The sequence below is a fragment of the Vanellus vanellus genome (genome assembly GCF_965231255.1).
Source record: "Vanellus vanellus genome assembly, chromosome: 2".
Lineage (NCBI taxonomy): Eukaryota > Metazoa > Chordata > Aves > Charadriiformes > Charadriidae > Vanellus > Vanellus vanellus.
Window position 1 is genome coordinate 113,299,937 of NC_138906.1, and position 19,394 is coordinate 113,319,330.

General features: G+C 39.1%; 1 protein-coding gene across 1 annotated transcript in view; it reads left to right on the forward strand.

The window, feature by feature from the left end:
* PIEZO2 (piezo type mechanosensitive ion channel component 2) overlaps nt 1–19,394 on the forward strand; it is a gene marked incomplete at both ends in the record, with an annotated part of 316,577 nt that overhangs the window by 265,153 nt on the left and 32,030 nt on the right. Inside the window, 8 exons of the mRNA XM_082499215.1 lie at nt 159–248; nt 2,799–2,920; nt 3,739–3,810; nt 7,688–7,791; nt 9,769–9,867; nt 12,307–12,418; nt 14,168–14,233; nt 17,889–18,055. Coding sequence (XP_082355341.1) covers nt 159–248; nt 2,799–2,920; nt 3,739–3,810; nt 7,688–7,791; nt 9,769–9,867; nt 12,307–12,418; nt 14,168–14,233; nt 17,889–18,055 — 832 coding nt within the window. The remainder of the gene's footprint in view (nt 1–158; nt 249–2,798; nt 2,921–3,738; nt 3,811–7,687; nt 7,792–9,768; nt 9,868–12,306; nt 12,419–14,167; nt 14,234–17,888; nt 18,056–19,394) is intronic.

Below are 19,394 nucleotides of genomic sequence, written 5' to 3' on the forward strand. Positions count from 1 at the left end.
ATTAGTATTCTGGAGTAACTGATTTATTTTTTTCATTACAACTTGGATTGGGTTTGTATTATGCAGATGAGGTTGTGTATGGAGGGAACACAAAGTTCTCTGTGATTAGCTGGCATAAGGGAAACTTATCCTTTCTTCTGCCCCCATTTCTGCTGTAGGGGTGCTGAGCTTTTCCAGGCTACAATTGTCAAGGCTGTAAAGGCAAGAATTGAAGAGGAAAAAAAATCAATGGATCAACTGAAAAGACAGTATGTATTTAATGTATTTACCTATATACACACACACATATGCATGTATTTCACTGATTGTTGGTATTTATCTAGCACCTTCTGTTATAGAAATGCTGATTAGGTTTTGAAGTATGATTTGGCAATTACAAAAGTTGCTTTCTGGGCATTCAAAGATCTTAGGTATTCCAATATTACGTAGTTTTGGAGTCACCTTGTCCAAAAAGACAACATACTGCAGAATCTAAACTTTTGTTTAAACATAGAATTACATTTCTGGGACCAAAGGTTGTGAGGTTAGCATAAAGAATCAGAGAGGAATGTACTGACTTATCTGCTCCTCAGTCAGCCTGAAATTGTAATGGAAACAGGTGTTTCCTATAAATCAAGAGAGAAGATGTGAACCCTAATGCTTATTCTGAAGGTTCTTCTAAACCTTAGAAATCCAATGATGACAGGTTAAGAAGATCAGCTTTTAACTGTTCCGCACCTGAGTGTCGTAGCCACTATCTGTGCTATATTTTTTCTCTGTTAGAGGTCCAGCTCAATTGTAGTTTTGGGTTATCCTATTTTGTGTAGTGTGCATGCAATGCAGATGAAATATGGGGAGGGGGGGGGGGGGGAGGAATCTGTCTTTTTTCTTCTTTCTTTCCTTCCGCTAATTATCCTGCTGTTCTCTCAATTTGTCTCTCCCCGTCTCTCAGAAGAGTAGGACAGTCAAATGCAAGTCCCCTTTGAAACTCATGAAAAGGGTAGGCCATCAGAAGTGCCACATTAATCCTGTCTCACTTGAAGGCGCAAGCCTGGATGGTTAGAAAATAGGAGACTGAGACACAGGAACTGGGTTAAAAGGAAACAGAAATTGGACCAGCAAGAGGCCTAGTTAGGGAAGCTGTAGTTAAGAGCTGCCTAAATAGCCTGAAGTCTCTAGGGGCTAAGGAAGCTGAGTAACATCCTGGCCCTGCTGCACTGGATGGCAATATTCTCGTTGACTTTACCATTATTAGGATTTTGTTCTGTATAACTGTATTCCTGGTAAAATTTGCTGTGTGCCTGTTACTTCCGTTTCATTTGTGATTCCTCCTCTAACGTCCGAGTGCAAAATACGTATGTTTACCTTCACTGAAAATATTTGCACTCAGCTTAATTGGCCTGGAGGTCCTTTCTCTTTATACAGCCAGTAAGCCGCTCCACTTCCTGTTGGGTGCAGCCAGCGTGCTTCTTTAAGAAACACAAAAGGCTGTCAAAGCTCCTCCACCGTCACGCATGAAAAGCCATAACTGCTTCCTAACCAGGTGTCAAAGCCCACTCCTGACAGCTTCTTCCACACCTGAGTGACTGAAGAAGCATCAGAAGGCTACAGACCGTGCTCCCTGCCCCTGTGCCTGGAGTTTCCCACCAGATGATGAATTGGGCAGTTGCTGGTCCTGCATTGCACTTGAATCAGCCTTGTCCCAGTTGACAGGATGTACCTGTCCTGGAAACCATTCTCGTCTGTTAATTCTGCAGAGTTTAAGATCAAGGAGATGGTATTGCTTGCAATAACGCCAAAGCTAGTCTATGTTTCTCTAAAAATTTCTAGTTTATATTTGCAGGATGTCTGACTTCAACAATAGAGGGTGCTTGTCTTAATTCATTCAATAATGGGCATCAGTACTTCATACAGTTCAGGCTGGTTAGGATGACAAGAACCATCAGCACGGCCAGAAGTTTTGAACAACCCCGTCCTGACTGACATAGCATAACTTCAGCAGCAGATGACTGATAGGGAAAGAAATGCAGTCATCTGCTGAATAATAGCAACTAGCTGAGATGAAAGAGTTTTTCCCTCTGTAGTGGGTGGTTCTTCCCTAACAAATAGACAGATTAATAAAATCTCTTTGATCACTGAGATTAGTTAATCATTTGCTTCTAATCCAATTGTATTGAAAGAACTTCTTCCTGTCAATTTCAGGATTTTTTTTTACTGCGTTTTTTTAAACTGTGAAAATGTAGAGGTCTTAAAAGACCAAATTGTGCCAACTTTCTTTTGAAAGAAGGAGAATTGACGGCTTGCCTACATCTGAACAAAACTGAACCACTTTAAGTCTTCTGTATTTCCAGATATAGAAACATTTATGGGACAAATGAGAGCTTCAGGGATGAAGATGTAGGACAAATAGTGCAGGAACAGCCACTTCCCTGGTTCAGAGCGGCAAGTTTCAGGAAAAACACTGTGTTATGTAGAAGTCCTTTTTTCTCAGACCTTTGCTCTGTTGTAGCTCCTGACAGCAATTCTTTCATTTTTAAATGATAGTAAGATAGTTGAGCGGGAGTAGGTAGAACAGCAGGCATCCCGGCTCTCACTGACCAGTGAGTGGACATCTGTGCTTGACCCTTCCAGCCAGCCCCTTCAGAGCCATTTAACTCCTTAGGTTTAAGGGCAGGATTAATGACAATGGCTATTTCCTTTAGAAATGTTGGAGAGTGTGTGTGTGTGTGTGTGTGTATGGATGTGTTTAATACTTGTTTTTCAGGGTGGGGTCAAAAAGGGTGAGGACGTGACTCTAATAAGATTCTTCATTTTGCTAGAATGGATCGCATCAAAGCCAGGCAGCAAAAATACAAAAAGGGTAAAGAGAGGATGCTAAGCATGAGCCAGGAGTCCTCAGAGGGGCCGGAGATTCGGAAGGTTTCTGAAGAAGATGATGAAGGTACCATTAGCTATTGTTGTACTGTAATTGCAGTTGAGCGTTAAGGACCTAACAGACCTAATAGTTGGACAAGTGATAAATTGTCCTTCAAAACTGTCAGCATGTAACAAGGTTGTTAGCTGAGTACCAGTTTGGAGCTTGATTCAGCCCCAAAAAATCTGGGATTTTGTACTGCAAGAAGGTTTAGAGAAAATGGTTTGCTTTGAAGTTACTTTTGGTTAACTTCAGCCTGTTGGCGAAGAGCTGAATAGCAGCAGAGGTTTGTTTTGAACAAAGTCGTTATCTATAAACCACAGTGTTACAAATAGGTAGCATCCACATTTTTCCAGCAACATTTTCTGGATGCTTTGGGGTTTTTTCGATCACTGAAACATTTGTATACTTTTAAATGTTATTTAAAACATGGGAACAGATAAAATGATACCTATCTAGTGCCACATTTCTACTACTGACTTGGGATCAGCACATACTGGATTTAAATTTTTTGGAGCCTGAAACGTAAGGGGATTTGAGAGGAAGGAAAATGTTTTCTTCCTGAAATTACAGTCAACTGTGAACTGTGTTTTAAAACACAAAACTGAACTTTTTAGCTGTTTTAGGGTAGAATGCTGTTTCAACTGCTGCATAAACCAGAGTATTTCTGCTTAGTGGTCGTGCTTCTGAATGATTTTAATATTGAATGTATTCAGTAGATCTGACATCTGATGTGCTCATGAAATTTTAGCTCTTTTGAGAGAAATTAAAAATTATTAATCAGTGTAAGAAAGAAACGTGTTTCTAATTTTGTAAAATTAATATTTGGACATATTTTATTTTAGGAGAAGCAGACAAAGAGAAAGCCAAGGGCAAAAAAAAGCTGTGGTGGCGGCCTTGGGTTGATCATGCTTCCAGTAGGTTTTCTCAATCATCTTACAAATATGTGGATTTAACCCTTATATCCTTGACCAGAATGAAGGCACTCCCATGACCTGTTTGTTTTATGCCTGATTTTATGATTGTGACTTGATAGAAGGCTTGTTTTCTCAACAAAAGATTTCAACTTCCAACCTTCAAGGAGTGAGTTTAACCATATTTTGAACTTCTGTATGTTGAAAGCATAGCTAGCTCATGATATTTTGGGCATTCTTAGAAAAATTTCAAATCAGATAAACATGTGCCAAAAAGAATCTATTTTGGCCTCAAAAGTTTCAACTCCCCCATACTGCAAAGCACAATATGTCTAAAAATGTGAAGGTGAGGGTTTGCCAATGCATTCTAAGATAAGTCATAATTCCTTTCTCATATACGCACATCATACATCTTTTTTTATGGTTCATCGGTCATTCTACTGTCAGCTGTAGAAATCTGAGCACCACAGTAAGGCAGCAAGACTGTTCCCAGGGCTAGGCTGTGTAGAGCTCAGATGAATATCTCTGATCACACTTTAATGTACTGTTGATGCCAGTTGTTTTGTTGTTTCCTTTTTTTTTCTGTTTATCTGAGAGCAAAAGTGTGTTCAACCCTGTGCACAAGAAATTATTAGCCTATGTGACTCATATAATTCTTGCATTATGATATTTTAATTTGTTTGTAGCCTAGTCCAGGCATACAATAGAATTCTTCCCTACATTATGGATTGAGTAAAAAGAGAAAACTCTCAAATCAGATGCCCAGATCTTTGTGGAAGGAAATCAGACATGAGCTATTTAATAACCTCGGAAGATTTAAAAAATACTCAAGTGTATAGCGCTGATCAGAGTTAAATATGAATGTCTGTGTCGTGCCTCGTCATTTAGTTTGAGTTACTCTAAGTAATGCTTTTACACAGCTACATACTGCTTCATTTACCTATGTGTATTTATTTAGATGTCCAGGATATATATTTGCCAACAGCATTTAACAGAAAGTCATATGCTTATTTCTATCAAGTCACAAGTAAACTGTGCCTCTATTTTTATTTTTCTAAAGGGCACACTGCCACTTTAGAGAGACCTATCCCTTTTCAAAAGTCTTATGAAAATAAACTTCTTGCCCAGTAGTTTCATTAAGGCCAACAATGACGAAATAGATCAAAACTATAATTCGAAGTTTTTACTATAGAATTTCAAGCTACAGTGATTTTGAAGGAATGGGATATGGTCTCTTGTTTATTCACCACTGGTTTTGTAATAAGAAGAACTGCTCAAAGAGAGACATTGACTTTGGCTTTTACTTATTTCACCCTCATTATTTAATGTTCTTAGGCAGCAACTTGCATTTTGGTATTTAAACGGTGAGCATTCTTGAAATTATTTACCGCAATAATGCAAAACCTTGTGGGAAGCATCACAGACCCTGATCCTGCAAACAGTGCTTGCCTGCCATGGGGCTTGCGTCCGCACTCACTGAAACATGGCACTGACAGGTGTTCACAGGCATACAAACTGGAAACAGACTGGTGTTCCCCATCTATCCTTTTTGAAACACTCTGCTGTAACTGCAGCATTCTGCCGCACATGTCTGTTCAACTCAGTAAATAGGTTTGTGGCTGTAGCTGTATGTATGTGTATATTGAAGACGCTCAAGCTTGAAGTTTTGTGCCCATTCTGATATTTTATTTAGATTTTTATTTTTATACCACTTGTTATGATTTTATTGTACAGAAAGATACCTCATTTTGTATATCATAGGAACTAAAACATAGTCATGAATTTGTGTCTGAATAGAACAGATAGGAAACATCAGTGAGAGTTTCCTCATTGGTGCTCACTCACGCTCTCCGTCGCAGGGAGGTATGGTTCCTCCTGTGCTTGTGGATTACTTATGGAGCCCCACAAAGATCAGCAGGAGTTAGGGCCACATGCTTCGAGGTCCTCAGCTTCTCCTGGGGCACAGAGTTGTGTCTGATCTAGTGCAAAAAGGTGGTGCTCACAGCTGTCCTGGAGAGCTGTTTCCCTCTGGGCACAAGCAGATGATGAGATTATGCTGACCTCTCCTGCATGGCTCCCCTTCTGCCTCCTCCATCTCATCCCACAAGGAAAGCTTGTGAGTCCCTTTTCTCGGTAGGACAAGGTCGCATTTTGCAGTAGGTGAGGGGTCCCCCAAGTCCAGTCTAGCCATGAATTGTCTTACTAGTAAAATTTGATCTCTGTTCTAATCCCTGTAGGTAACTAACACACTTCTTATTCCGTTTTGATGTGTGCAAGAATGCATTATTGCTATTCAATCATACCTCCCTCTTTAGTTGTAAAGGAGACGTAACTGCTACGTTATAGTGTCCCCTCAGATACATTTTAACCTAGAAATTTTGGAGGGAGATCATTGTAGACTTCTTTTCTGCCAGCTTAGGTGTTCCAAGTCTCACCTGGTGCTACTCTGAGCCCTTAAGGAACCGCACTGCAGCAGAGGTTTCCCCTAGACGTCAGGCCTTGTTCTGCTGATCTTCTGCGTGGACAATTTCTGTTGCTGACTACAAGATCCTTTTTTTATGAAAGCGAACTGCAGACTGCTGGCTCTTAGAGTACAGTCATCTCTTTAGTGCATTTTAAATGGGCCTTCTTAGCAGGCCCTGTATCAAATAATTAATTTGCTTGATCCAAGAAATTTCCAACCTTTCTTTTCACCTCAGTTCAGCAATTAGAACGGCTGAGGTGGACTCTGTCCCTCTGCAGGGCATTCATTGATGTTAAAATTCATAACTAGGCATATGAGGCACAAAATACCCTCTGTGAGGGAGTTTTAGATGCTGAAGTTACGATCAAATAGAGTTCTGGCAAATTTCAGTGTGCTTACCCTGAGGTTTCTCTGGTAGTTATGTCTGGTCATCTGTGCACAGAGGATATGTGTAGAATTCAAGGTATGATTGAATTAAAGCAATTGTTACTTTTCCTGAAACCTATAATGAGGGTTAAATATAATTTTCAATATAAGTATGTATTGCTCCATATATCCAGATTGTGTGACATTTCATCTAAGTAACTGTTCCTTTAAATATTTCAGCTTAAATGTGGAAATTATTTACTAGTTTTCACTGCTGACTGTGATGCTGTGATTTTGATTTTTCTCTTGCTCATTACCTTATTTTTAATTTCTTTTGTTTCCTTTGTCCATTCATGTAGGCCTGTTACCATCCGAGAAATAAAAACATTGCTTCTGTTCAAGGATATAAGGCCTAGCTTATTCACTGTGCAGCTTCACTCTATCAAGGTTTCAGAATCTTTCTGAATCCATGGGCAAAAAATTGAAACTCATTTGTGATCACGTTGATAGAATCCAAGTGATTTGTTTTAAACAAGCCAAGGTTTTCCATTACCTCATCAAAGCTTAAATGTTTGAAGAAAGCATTACCTAATACCATCTCGTTCCATAGTTTAAAGGATGCCTCAGCATTTTAAAGAGAAGTTCTGTATTTTTTGTCCAGTGGTACTGTTCATGTAAATTCTTTTACTTACCTGCTGGGCTTCTTTTACTCCCTCAAATAACCATCAGTTCCCAATTAATTTAGACTTAACTGCCATTTTTTTCTAAAAAAAAATGTAACCTAGTAACTCGATATACTTCAAGCTTTTTCTTTACATTTTCTTCTCATGATGATGTTTTCCTTAGTTCTTGTATAGTTCTCATTCATGCCCAAAGTATGGCAGACTAACATTGAGTAAATTGCCTGAGACCCTTTCATCTCTTGCTTCTTCTCTGTTTTCACCTCTTCTGGTTATGAATTTTTAAATGACTGGCTGGCTGTTTATAGGTCTTGGGGCAGTTGAGAATAGAACTTTTCAGAAAAATAAGAAAATATTTTGTTTCACTTAGTGGTCAGAAGTGGAAATTATTATTTGTTTGAGACGGATAGTGAAGAGGAAGAGGAAGAGGAGAAAAAAGAAGAGGAAGAGCCTCGGAAAAAATCTGCATTTCAGGTACTTTATGGTAATTTGCTTTCCAGATGACATCTGGAAAAAAATGTCAGTTTCTCATAACACAGGCGCATACGTTAAAGCAGCCGGTACATCTAAAGTAGACCTGAAAAGTATTGGAAATGAAATTTCTTGCCAATTTAAAATGCGAGTTTGCCCATTCTAGGCATTGCCAAATTCCTACAGGAACTGTAGTGAAATCATGTCTTCATTCACTTATTCCTGAGGAAAACAATAATACAAAAACAAAGGTTATTAATCTGAGCTTTATTTTTTCTGCATTGCAATAAAGACAAGTGAGGAAGCTGACTTGCCTCTGGCACTGCTGTGCAATGCTTCAGTGGTTTTCTGGTTTTGAGTAGATGTTACCATTTCATCAAGAAATGATCCCAAAAATGAGCGACTTTTCTTGGAAAAGAATACATACTTTAAAAAAAAATAGGTTTTTTATTATGGCTCCTAGTGGACCAGAGAAATATATCCTTGAGTTATAAAGAGTTTAACATTTAAAATTACAAAAGGAGGTCACATCGCTTTCTCTCCTTTCTTTATCAGGATAATGTTAATCAGTATGTTCACATTTTAAGTGACAGACTGTGCTGAATTAATAGGATAATGTAATGTTAAGATAGCTGAAGTTTCCTGACTGGGTTCCTCTATGGGCTGGTTGATGTTAGACATTACCAGGTATTGAATCCACTGGCTTAAATGAAGAACTTGAGTGAAGAAGTTGGTGAAATACTCACGCATATAGGATTGCTTTAATCTTCATAAGATTACATTTTTATTTGTTGAAGAATTTTCAGAAATACCACATTTTTTTTTCAGGTCTGTAACTTTAAAAGCTTAAGCAAATGGGTAGCTCTTTGCAGATGGGTATTCCCATCCAGAGGCAAGCTCAGGTCACTGCGAACTGGTGCATTATTGAAAGCCCACACAAGAGCAAGAAACTGCCTCCATGCTCTTCTCTTCCTTATGCCAATAGCTTTCAAACAAATATTTTATTTAATTCATTGATAAAATGTGCCTTTAGTTTATATCCTTACATTGAATTACCAGCTGATTATATTTGTTAAACTGCCTGCATGGTAATGACCTGGAAAGATTTTTTCCTGACCTTAAAAAAGGCAAAACTAATCTGGATGAAAAACAATGTGATAAGTTAGTTTTATTTTCTATTTACACTAATGTTTTGTATATTTTGCATTTAACTCCTCTTGGACCGTAAAAATGGCTCATGAATTTCTAGGTCATTTTTCTTTCTGGTTTTCATGCTGATACAGAGGAAAGTTTGCATTCTTGTTACTGCTGATTTTTTAAAAAATTGGTGACAGTTTGTTCAAATGTGCTGGTGCCAAGCACTGAGATTTTAGAATTCTAAACTTGAGGTCAGAAGCTAATAAGATTATTTCATTTACTCTGGGTTTTGGGTTTTTTGTTTGGTCTTATTTTTTAAAGCTCAGTCCTGAAACTATTAATCTGAGGATGGAGGATCTGGTCTTTATTTCAAAATTCTGGTCAGACATTCTGTATAGGTGCAATGCTGGATGGCTTCATGTAGGAGGGGAGTTGTATAGACTAGAAAATTGGGTTTTTTTGTGAAAGGTTTGTTCATCTTTTGGTCATCATACCTTACTCACCTTCCATCAGCACACATGTGGTCTTAATAAAAATACTGGCAAAGGGATTTTGTTTGTTGTAAAGCCTGCTAAAGAATTATTTTTAACTGTTGCTTTTTCTTTCAGTGTAAATTGTGTAACTTCAAGGGTTAACTTGGAGATTGTATTTATTAGAGAACACAGGCAGTTAAGAATCATCTTATTGAAATTTTATTGTGAACATCACAAATGATCTTTTTCATATTGGAGTCTGTGAATGTAAATTTGTTCCTAAGAACCTAGGCACAATTATTCAGTAGATACTTTTTATTAATATTTTCTTGTTTTCTACTAACTGCTTTTGCTTTGTCCTTCTTTATAGAGAGCTATTGGGAAATTTGCTTCAGCCATTTTAGCCTTGCCAAAGTCTGTCATTAAACTACCCAAAACTATTCTTCAGTACTTAATCAAAGCAGCAAAGGTACTTGACATTTTGCGAGTGCTCAGTATGTGACCCATCCCATAGTTCCTGATGTAATGTATACCCCTGTCCTTGTCTGCATTTTTCCTCTTATATAAATGAATTAAAAAAAATAATGACAGCCAAAGCTTCGTTCTTAGTAAATGTAATACATTTCATACTTTTGGAGAGGTCAAGCCACAAGAAAAGTGGTCTATTTAGTATTTAAGTGCAACCCCGGAGAGAAAATGCAGACCCAAATTCTCATTTTCTTCTGATACTGCTGTACAAGATGGTCACATCAAGTTGCATGTATCTTGTGGACATTGTGGCAATTGATCTCAGAAAGCTGGTAAAAGGTTTGTAAGACACATATTCTGCTCCAAACCCCTTTTTAGGTCTCTAATTTTCTGGCCTTCATCATCATAAAAAAGATTTTTGCATCTTCTTTCTTGTCCTCCTTGAATTCATTTAGCATTTCCTACCTTTGAGCGCTGTGTATCATTTCACGCTCCATATGCATAACATGATATTTGTAAGGCATGAGCGTTCCAGATTGAGCGTACCAGTTCCAAAGCCTAAAAGATACTTCATTTAAAGTTTGTCCAGTAGTAAAAATCTAAAGTACTACATACATATGCACCCAGTCAGCTCTTAAAATATTCACTGCTTGGCATAAGCAGTTACATTGAATGTATTAATCAAATGGACTTTCTTCATTCTGTTCGACCCTCTTCCAAGTCTGCTTTTTACCTATAATTTCTTTATTCACACTGTGACTGTGGCTCGTATACAGTCCCTCAGCTAACTGTTCAATAGCAGATGTTGACAGTTTCTGACTTTCAGCAAGTAGTGCGGTATTAGTTCACTTAAGTATCACCATTTCCCCAGATCACCTTCATTAGCAAACACCTGTTACAAAGCAAAGAGAAACCAATGCCTCTGATCCCACACATTTTCTCATGTGGTGCTTGCTTTGAACAAGTCAGACATGTAAAAATAAATGTACAGACCTTGAGAGATTTGGAAGAGGACCTTCTTATTGACAGTACCAATATAATTTCTTCTCCATTGTTGTATACATTCACAAAACAGAACAAAGTATTTTTCCCTTTTAAATTCATTTAAAGGCAGTTTGACAGTTTTAAAAAATTGCTTTTAATGTTCCAAAGCAATTTGTGTATGCAAATTTTAAAAATATAAATAAACCAAATAGAGGTTTTACCATTCTGTCCTATGAGGGGCAGTTCCAGCTTCACTGAGATACACGTGTGGTGTTGTCGTTGTCTGCATGTTTGTCTTGTGAATTAATAGAGCTGCTTTGTTACTGTGCTTTACTTTCACCCTCGCGTGTGCTTCCCTGCCCTGTCTCTGTTAGCACCCTGTGTTGCTCAGAAATAGAAGACAGTGCAGTACCAGTTGAAGATGGTTACCATTTTTCAATGAAAACCATAAAAGGAACAAAAGAACATCTTTCATCCTAAAGAGCTGTGGAGAGGATACAGTTACTCTTCAGTTTCTGTTATTCACATTTTATGTCGTATAGGGAAAAAAGATAGGCGTGTTAGGTTTTTTTTTTTTTCTGTAACCTTCCTTCACAGCTTGAGCAGATTCAGAAAGTTACTTTTGGGTAACCTTTTTTACATTTTTTTCCCCATTGCTATAGCATTTATAAATATTTTTGGCTCAATGCCATGCTTCATGTAGTCATACAGGTCAACAGACTGTTGATCTGAGTGAGTGCTGTGAGCAGGATTTGGCTCCATAAAATCCCCTTGATACACAGGTAAGTATTACCATCTTCATTTTACAACGGGGAAAACAGTAGCAGAACGATTCATAAGTGACTTATCTGAAGCACCAAAGGGAGCCGTTGTCAAAATCAGGGTAAAATTTGAGGAATTCCTGACTGCCAGGTGTGGAACTCTGCATAGATAGGAAATCGGTAAATGTTCCACTGGGATCTGCAGAGGGGAAAAAAAAACACCTCAAGTATGGAAAATGTACGAGCACAAGTACCGGTACTGAGATATCACTACACCTTTTGATGCTGTAGTTAGTTGATTGCAGCACTTTCTCTTAAAGCTTCCATTACTCTGCATCTTGCCTGTAAAATGATAAAGTAGAAATGCAGAATTAAATAGAGAGATTCAGGTGAAATAGCCCATATGCACAACAGTGTATTAATGCCCAAAGTTCAGAGCATGAATTTTTGTGGGTTCTAATGAAACTTGGTTCACCCACATATGTTTTCACATTTGGTTTTATGCTCACAAAAAATAGCACATGAAAACTCAGCAGATCTGCAAGGGAGGTGTTTGATTTGGGATTCAAAATATTTCCTTACCCCTGCAGATCTGAAGGTGTTTACTCAAAGTATATAGTCCTGCCTGTGGCTTACTCTATGGCTTATTCTCAAAACATGAAGAACCTTGAAATAAATGAGTTTGTTCCTTCCAGTTTGTTTATCAGGCCTGGATTACCGACCCTAAAACAGCACTACGGCAGAGGCGCAAAGAGAAGAAAAGTTTTGGGAAAGAGGAGAAGCGAAGACGAAAAGGATCTGGGGATGGTAGGTAGACTTCTGTATTTAAAAAAAAAATAATAATGTAGTGTTAACTAGACTGCCTGTTGTTCCTGGTAGTGAAAGGCAGCTGAGTTTTCGAGGGCAAGTGCTCTCGGTTCTGGCTAGGGACTGGAAAAATGAGTTTGCCTTTGGCTGGCTGCCTCTCCCCGCCCCAGCTTGCCTCTCAAGGCCAGCCATAGCTATGTCCTTTCGTTCTACACAATGCACACTGGGGGAGATAAAGGAGAAGAGGGGATATATGTGTTTTCCATGGAGTTGCAAAACACATGCCCAGAACTTTTGCCAAAGAGGAGGACTCGACACTGCAGAAAACGTCAGCTATATGAAAACATTTGTGGAAGTAGAGGACTTTCAAGAGAAGGCCATAACCCTGAAAAGGCCTAAGCTTATAAAGCAAATAACCTGGTAGTTAACAGCTTTTCTCCAGAATATGTGAATGTAAATGCTAGATGTTTGGCCAGAATCAGGCAGAGCAAGGACATTATCCCTTCACTCCCTCACCTCATAAAAAGGTTTATCTTACTCTCCAGGTTTTTCTAGGGTTGCTCAAAGTCTCTTGTTTTGATGATAAATTCATGTGTATTCCCAGACAAAGTTTTGCATGTGACAGACACGTTTTGTGTTGAAGAACTATTTCATGAGGAAGTTCCTGAAGAGCTGTAGTTCAAGTGGAGCTATAAGAAAAATTCAAGTAAATAGCCAGAAAATAGTTTCTTTTCCCCACATTTCCTATATAGTTCCCTAAAGAAGCTTGACTTGATACATGGGGAAGAATATCAAGAAATGTTTTTCACTTTCCATGCTGTACTCACTGAGGAATCCAAATATCCATGAACCCCTAAATTCACAGTGAGTTCAGCAGGTAGCAAAAGGAAAACATACAAATGTTAATAGGGTTTTACTGGCACTGTAAAATCATTCGTGCCTCTGAAAAAAAATCAGTGTCTAAGTGGTTCATATCTCTTCATCTTTTGCTCTTTTTTTAAAGAAGAAAAGAAAATAGAAATTCAGAAATAGGAATGTTCTGGTTGGTATGGGTGGGGAGGGGGACCCATTCAGGCTGAATCAGCTGGACTTTTCCTCCATTTGGCGTATGCGTCTGTCGAAAAGAGGGAGTTTTGTAATTTGACTGCTGCCACTGAAGCTGTAGCTGCAGTTGTTGGATATTAGATAGAAGGAGAGTCATTTGCCTGCCCTTCAGTTCTGCCTGTGACTCTACGTCACTCTTCCGCTACAGGCCTAGATAAAAGCACGTGGTAGTTTCCGACCAACTCTGCTGCTTCATTTCAACCCGAAGGTCCCACTCAGTTCATTCAGGTTTGCTGGGTCAGAGGCAGGAGAAGATCAGAGCAGTGATCAGGTTGCCCTTTGCAGGAGCTGAAGAAACGAGCTGGAGCGTGGACCAGTGGAAGGTGATGCTGCTGAGGGTGGAAGCCGTGAGACTGCAAAATTGCCTGTGTTTACACCAACAGGTGATCTTGCTCAGCAGCTTAGCTAGCAAGAGAATGCCACTGCAAATTACAAGAGAGGGGTGGTCATCCGTCAACACCTTCGCTGACAGGGTTGTCCCCTCACTTGAGCCCTTTAGAAATGGAAATGTGTTTTCTGTTATACTGGTAGGTGAGGAGCCTGTCACTACTGCTTAGTAACTGTGGCATTTTCTACCTTGAAAGGCATTTACACCCGCACTTCTGTAGGTGTAACACTCACTGTTTCACTTGTCATTTTCAATAGGTGGTACTGATGCAGACTGTGAAGACAGTGAAGAGGAACCTGTCAAGAAGAAATCTGATGGACCAGGTATGAAGGCAGAAAGAGGGTTTCTCTGCTGTTACAAAGCAGTTCTGACCAGTGGCGTAAGCAGCATATCCCAGAGACAGCATTGCAGTGATCCCAGGCTTGCGTAAAAGCCACAAAATCCACTCTAACCTGTGCAGTGAGAACTTCCTAACTTCAGTTGCCAGATTGAGGAATGACTGAGGGATCTGGGGTTGTTTAGCCTGGAGAAGAGGAGGCTGAGGGGAGACCTTATCACCCTCTACAACTACCTGAAAGGAGGTTTTAGAGAGATGGGAGCTGACCTCTTCTCCCTGGCGACAAGTGATAGGACAAGAGGAAACAGGTTCAAGTTATGTCAGGGCAGGTTTAGATTGGATATTAGGAAGCATTTTTTCACTGAAAGGGTTATTAAACATTGGAATAGGCTGCCCAGAGAGGTGGTGGATTCACCATCCCTGGAGGTGTTTAAGAAAAGGGTAGATGAGGTGCTTAGGGACATGGTTTAGAAGTGGTGGTGTTTTTATCAGGGTAGGTTAACGGTGGGACTTGATGATCTTAAAGGTCCCTTCCAACCTCACTAATTCACTAATTCTATGATTTACAAGCATAGGAACTTCTACTCCTGGACTATTAGCTACTGCACTCATTCTCTACACACTTTAGTAAAGACATCTGCAAGCTCAGACTTGATCACTTGCTGTATATTTTACTTATAGAACAACTTACACCTGAGCTTAGCTTCCAGTCCTGATAGCATACAGCCCTGTGTTAAAATCTCCATTGACTTTCAATGTCTGTAATTTAATTATTAGCATGAAGATTTTGTGGCTTTTTCAGTGTGTTTTGCTTAATATAATGCTTTTGTCTGATACTCACCCTTTCAGGAGCATGCAATAATTTCCTCTAGAAAAATGGTATTTTCCTGATCTTACCCATTCTCGTTCATAATCAGACTTAAGGATGCTCTGCACAACAAAAGAAATGCCGGCAGTTTGCAAGATCTTGCCCATATTTAAAGTTTTCCTACAAAGAAGTGTAATAGATCCTAAATCTAAGCTTGGCTCTTTGTTTCTAACTGGAGCAAAAGAAGAAAACAGACTCTCCTCTTAAGTAAGTCTTCAAGATGGCTTACCTTGAGTGAGACTTTTGTCTTCGAAAGCTATTTTTCCACTCTATTTAAAATTGGTTCCCACAGTTCCAGTTAGAGTTCTGTGCCTGAGAGAGCCACAAGGTAGAAGATGTTACAAGGATGTGGGAGATGTCATTTCTTCCTGTGGGGTTTTGGGGGCTTTTTTATTTGTTACTCGCTGGCGATGCAGTTACCTGTGTTAAAACACTGAAGTGAATCACTCAAAAGCGTCTCTAGGGAAATACTGTTGGTTCTACACAGGAGTTAGGGAAAGAGAAGGAGGTTTATGATTAATTTTTATTGGAAATAGTCAATTTAAAGTGCTATATATTTTCGTTTAAATACTTTGACCATTCCTAGGTAAAATTTGTGAACGATGGTTGGACAAATTAGATGGTAATTGTTAATGAATTGTTAATGTTATCATTATTAACCTTAGATCAAATCCTGTCTCACACTCTTAGGCAGAGAGGAACCTTCTCTGCCTTTGACCCTTTAAGTTAGAATAACAGTGTCTGCAGAAAATAAATATTTGTTTCCCTTTTTGAAGATGTTTAGATGGCATCGATCCCCAAAAGATTATTTTTAAAAAGTTTTGGAGAACAGCAAAGCTGCCAGAACAGATACAGCGTCATTAAAAATGTATACTAAATCACCTCCATCCCAGAGAGAAAAATGACCTTTCGGATTAGACTGGGAGTGCTTGGCAAAGCACAGTGGTGACACTATGGCACGCCAGTGGTGGTCAGTAATAAAGATAATTTTAACCTGAGAGCTGTGATTCTCCTGAAGTCAGTAACAAAAATTATACATCAGAGAGGAAGAGCGTGGGTTAAAAAAGAACATTTATATGTTGTATATTTTTGTGTATGAGTGCTACATTCCCTTTTAACCTGTTCATAATATTATCTGGAATTCAAAGGAAATTAATGCTCCTTGAAGTAGAAAGAGTCTTACATTTAATTTCCAATGGCAAGATTTCCTTAGCTTCAAGACCTGCACGTTGAAATAGGAGGGAATAAAATTTAAGTAGGTAAATGATAAAATATCTCCAATTCTGAATGACATAGAAAAAGCCTGGGAAAAAAAGGCAAAATATTATTGAAATAATTATATGACCAAGTGAATGGGGCTAAATGCTCTTACCTTCAGAAATACCAGACCAGTTCCATGGCACTGCTCAGGTACATGGGACATACTGCCATTTCAGCATCCACTTGACAGGAATGTACCATTGATGGGTTTTTTCCTTAGTTGCTCTCCAGACGTATGTGCCTACAACTCTGCCTGCACACCCCGAGACACGTGCATGTTCCTCCACAGGAAATCTTTTGCTTTATTACAGCTTCACCTTTGCATTGTAAGGAACGAATGTACACTCTCACAAAGTTTTGCATGCCATCTTGTGGTACAGCTAAGAAGTGAGGTTGTTGAAAGCATCGTGCTTTAGCACATAGGTTGGCTCCGTAGTATCTACTTGAACCACTTTGTCCCTGCATGGAAGATTATTAACAGTTTTCTATTATTTTTTATGCTGGTTACTCTAAAATTGATCTTCATAACTAGTGCTCTGGGATTTGCGACCTAGCAGGGACAACTAGCTGTGGAACTGGCTTGTTGGAAAGAAATTTTTTGGTGTTTGTGCAATATTGTATAAGAACTGTAGTATGGTGTGTGTGTTTGTGAGTGGAAGAAAAATAAGCTGGAAGCGCGCCTTTTTGGGGTGAGAAATGCAGTTACTAATCCTACAGGAACTACTGAAATGAGAAATTAACTTGAGACAGCTGTTTTGAGCAAAATAAAGCTACTGTTGTTGGTATGAACCCATAAGCCCTACTCATGGGAAAGTGTACTGTTTTGGCAAAATGGTGCAAGAGTTATGTTTTATAGATGATTTATGTGATTTGTCCTAGTTGGGCTAGTGGGTCTGAGATCACTGATGACACACTGCAGCCTCATCAAAAAAGAGAAGCTTTGGAAACAGTAAACACAGAGAGGTGTGTTTAGGTGGTCGGAAAACCGAGAGAGATTCAAAGACTGTTTAGGCAGGTTAGACTTTAAAACTCACCTAAGCAAGTTTCAAGCACAAAAAGCAAACTCTTGTGCAGACAGCAATGCGCACAAGTAAATAGCCAGGTAAGGGGTTCAGCTCAACATGCTGGCTGAGGGGCTGTTGAGATCCCAGGAGCCGGGGGTGTTGAATAGCTCTCAGGAGGTGCCCAAATCTTTGGGTTACATTTTTCAGACCTGTGCATACAGCGTCTCTCTAAAATCAGGGACTGTTTATATGACTAGCGATTGCAGGACCAGGGGAGTTACAGGGTGGAAAAAGGATTCCAGATGATAAGCCTATACATACAGTCAGGAAAATGGGCCAGGCAGCCAAAAGGCTTCCAGCCATCTTCAGAGATTCCTTACTATGACAGGGTCTTGCAGCCTGGATTATTATTATTAGACAACAAAGGAAAAATGAATCTAACTCCAGGCAGAAATACAGTGAAAGATATTTGCGTTCGTTAACTCTCTGTTGCTTTTCCTTTTCCTTAGATAACATCATCAAGAGGATATTCAATATCTTGAAGTTCACTTGGGTCCTTTTCCTGGCAACACTAGACAGTTTTACAGCTTGGCTTAATTCCATCTCAAGAGAACACATCGATATCTCCACTGTGCTAAGAATCGAGCGCTGTATGCTGACCAGGGAGATTAAGAAGGTAACGCCTTTGGTCTCTTTTTTGTCTGCTAATGCCATTTCCAGCTCAGTGAAAAATGAAAGGTTGTCTTTTCAGATCACTGTGCTAAGGAGAAAATTATAAAACTCTCACTTACACGTGGATTTTAAAAATAGGTCTGGACTCTTTTACTGCTTGCTGTTTTATAAATATATAAACAATAAATTACTTGATTTATTATTTGGACACAAAAGAAATTATTGGAAAAATAATTATTTGAGTGGTTGATAAAAGAATTTGGCTGAAACACTCCTGTGATAAAGTGTGGTTTTGAGGTAACAGGATAGATTCAAGTAGAGAGAGGAGAAGGCATGGCATTTTAAACAGCTCAAAAACTACCTCAGTCTGCATATTCGAGTATTTTCCTGGACCAACTTGCCTTGGAAATGACTGATAACATACAGTCATAATTGTCTTCACTCGCAGTGAAGCTATGTGGTCCTCCACAAACTAGTTATGTATTAGTAAAACCCATTATTATCAAAGATTAATGTTGATAGTGTAACTAGAAATGTGTTTGGATCTTCAAAAGGCAAGTAGGTGATACCTTGAAGTTGGATAAAGCTCTCATTTTAGGAACAGGGTTTTTTTACATATGTCACTAGCTACCCGACTATTTCTGGAAACCTGGCATAGAAGCCTCATTTTTAGTTCTTTCCAGTTTTTGTTAAAAGTTGCAGACTGTCTCAGAGATGGAGAGGTCGAAAAGGTCAACAACACCTTAGTACTCTTGACCTTAATAAAGCCCCATATTGCCTGGGCGCTGTCGACATCTGCCAGCACAATAAGCAGGCTGCCCACGACCCCCGGAGGTTCAAGAGATGCAGGCTCTCCCGGTCAGAGGGAATCTGTGCCCACTTTGGCAAGGAGGCACTGGAGCACGAAGAGAGGGATGCTTCAGTGTTAGTGTTTAGCTATGGTTATTATCCCCAAGGTGTCCAATAGTAAGCAGATAATAATAATAGCAGCAAATAAATATATACATAAATAAACAAAACAGAGCAAAAGAAATGTGGCATATTCAGAGTAAATCCTTCTTTGGAATATGTCCCGGTTTGTGGCAACGGATGGTTTAGGGCACCCTGAACCAGAAATTGCGTCTGGATCATTATGTTTAATAGTATCAAGGTATCTATATTCTTGGAGTTTGGCTAGTCCCTTTTTAATCTATTTTTAATGTTGGCTTCCAGAAGATCCCACAATACGGAGTTCAGCAGTGTCATTCCATATGGCGTCTTTAAGAGTATTTCCTTTTGTTCATTTTAAACTCACTTCCTGATCATTTGGGGGTCTCCTGTAGATCAGAGTTTGGGGGTCTCCT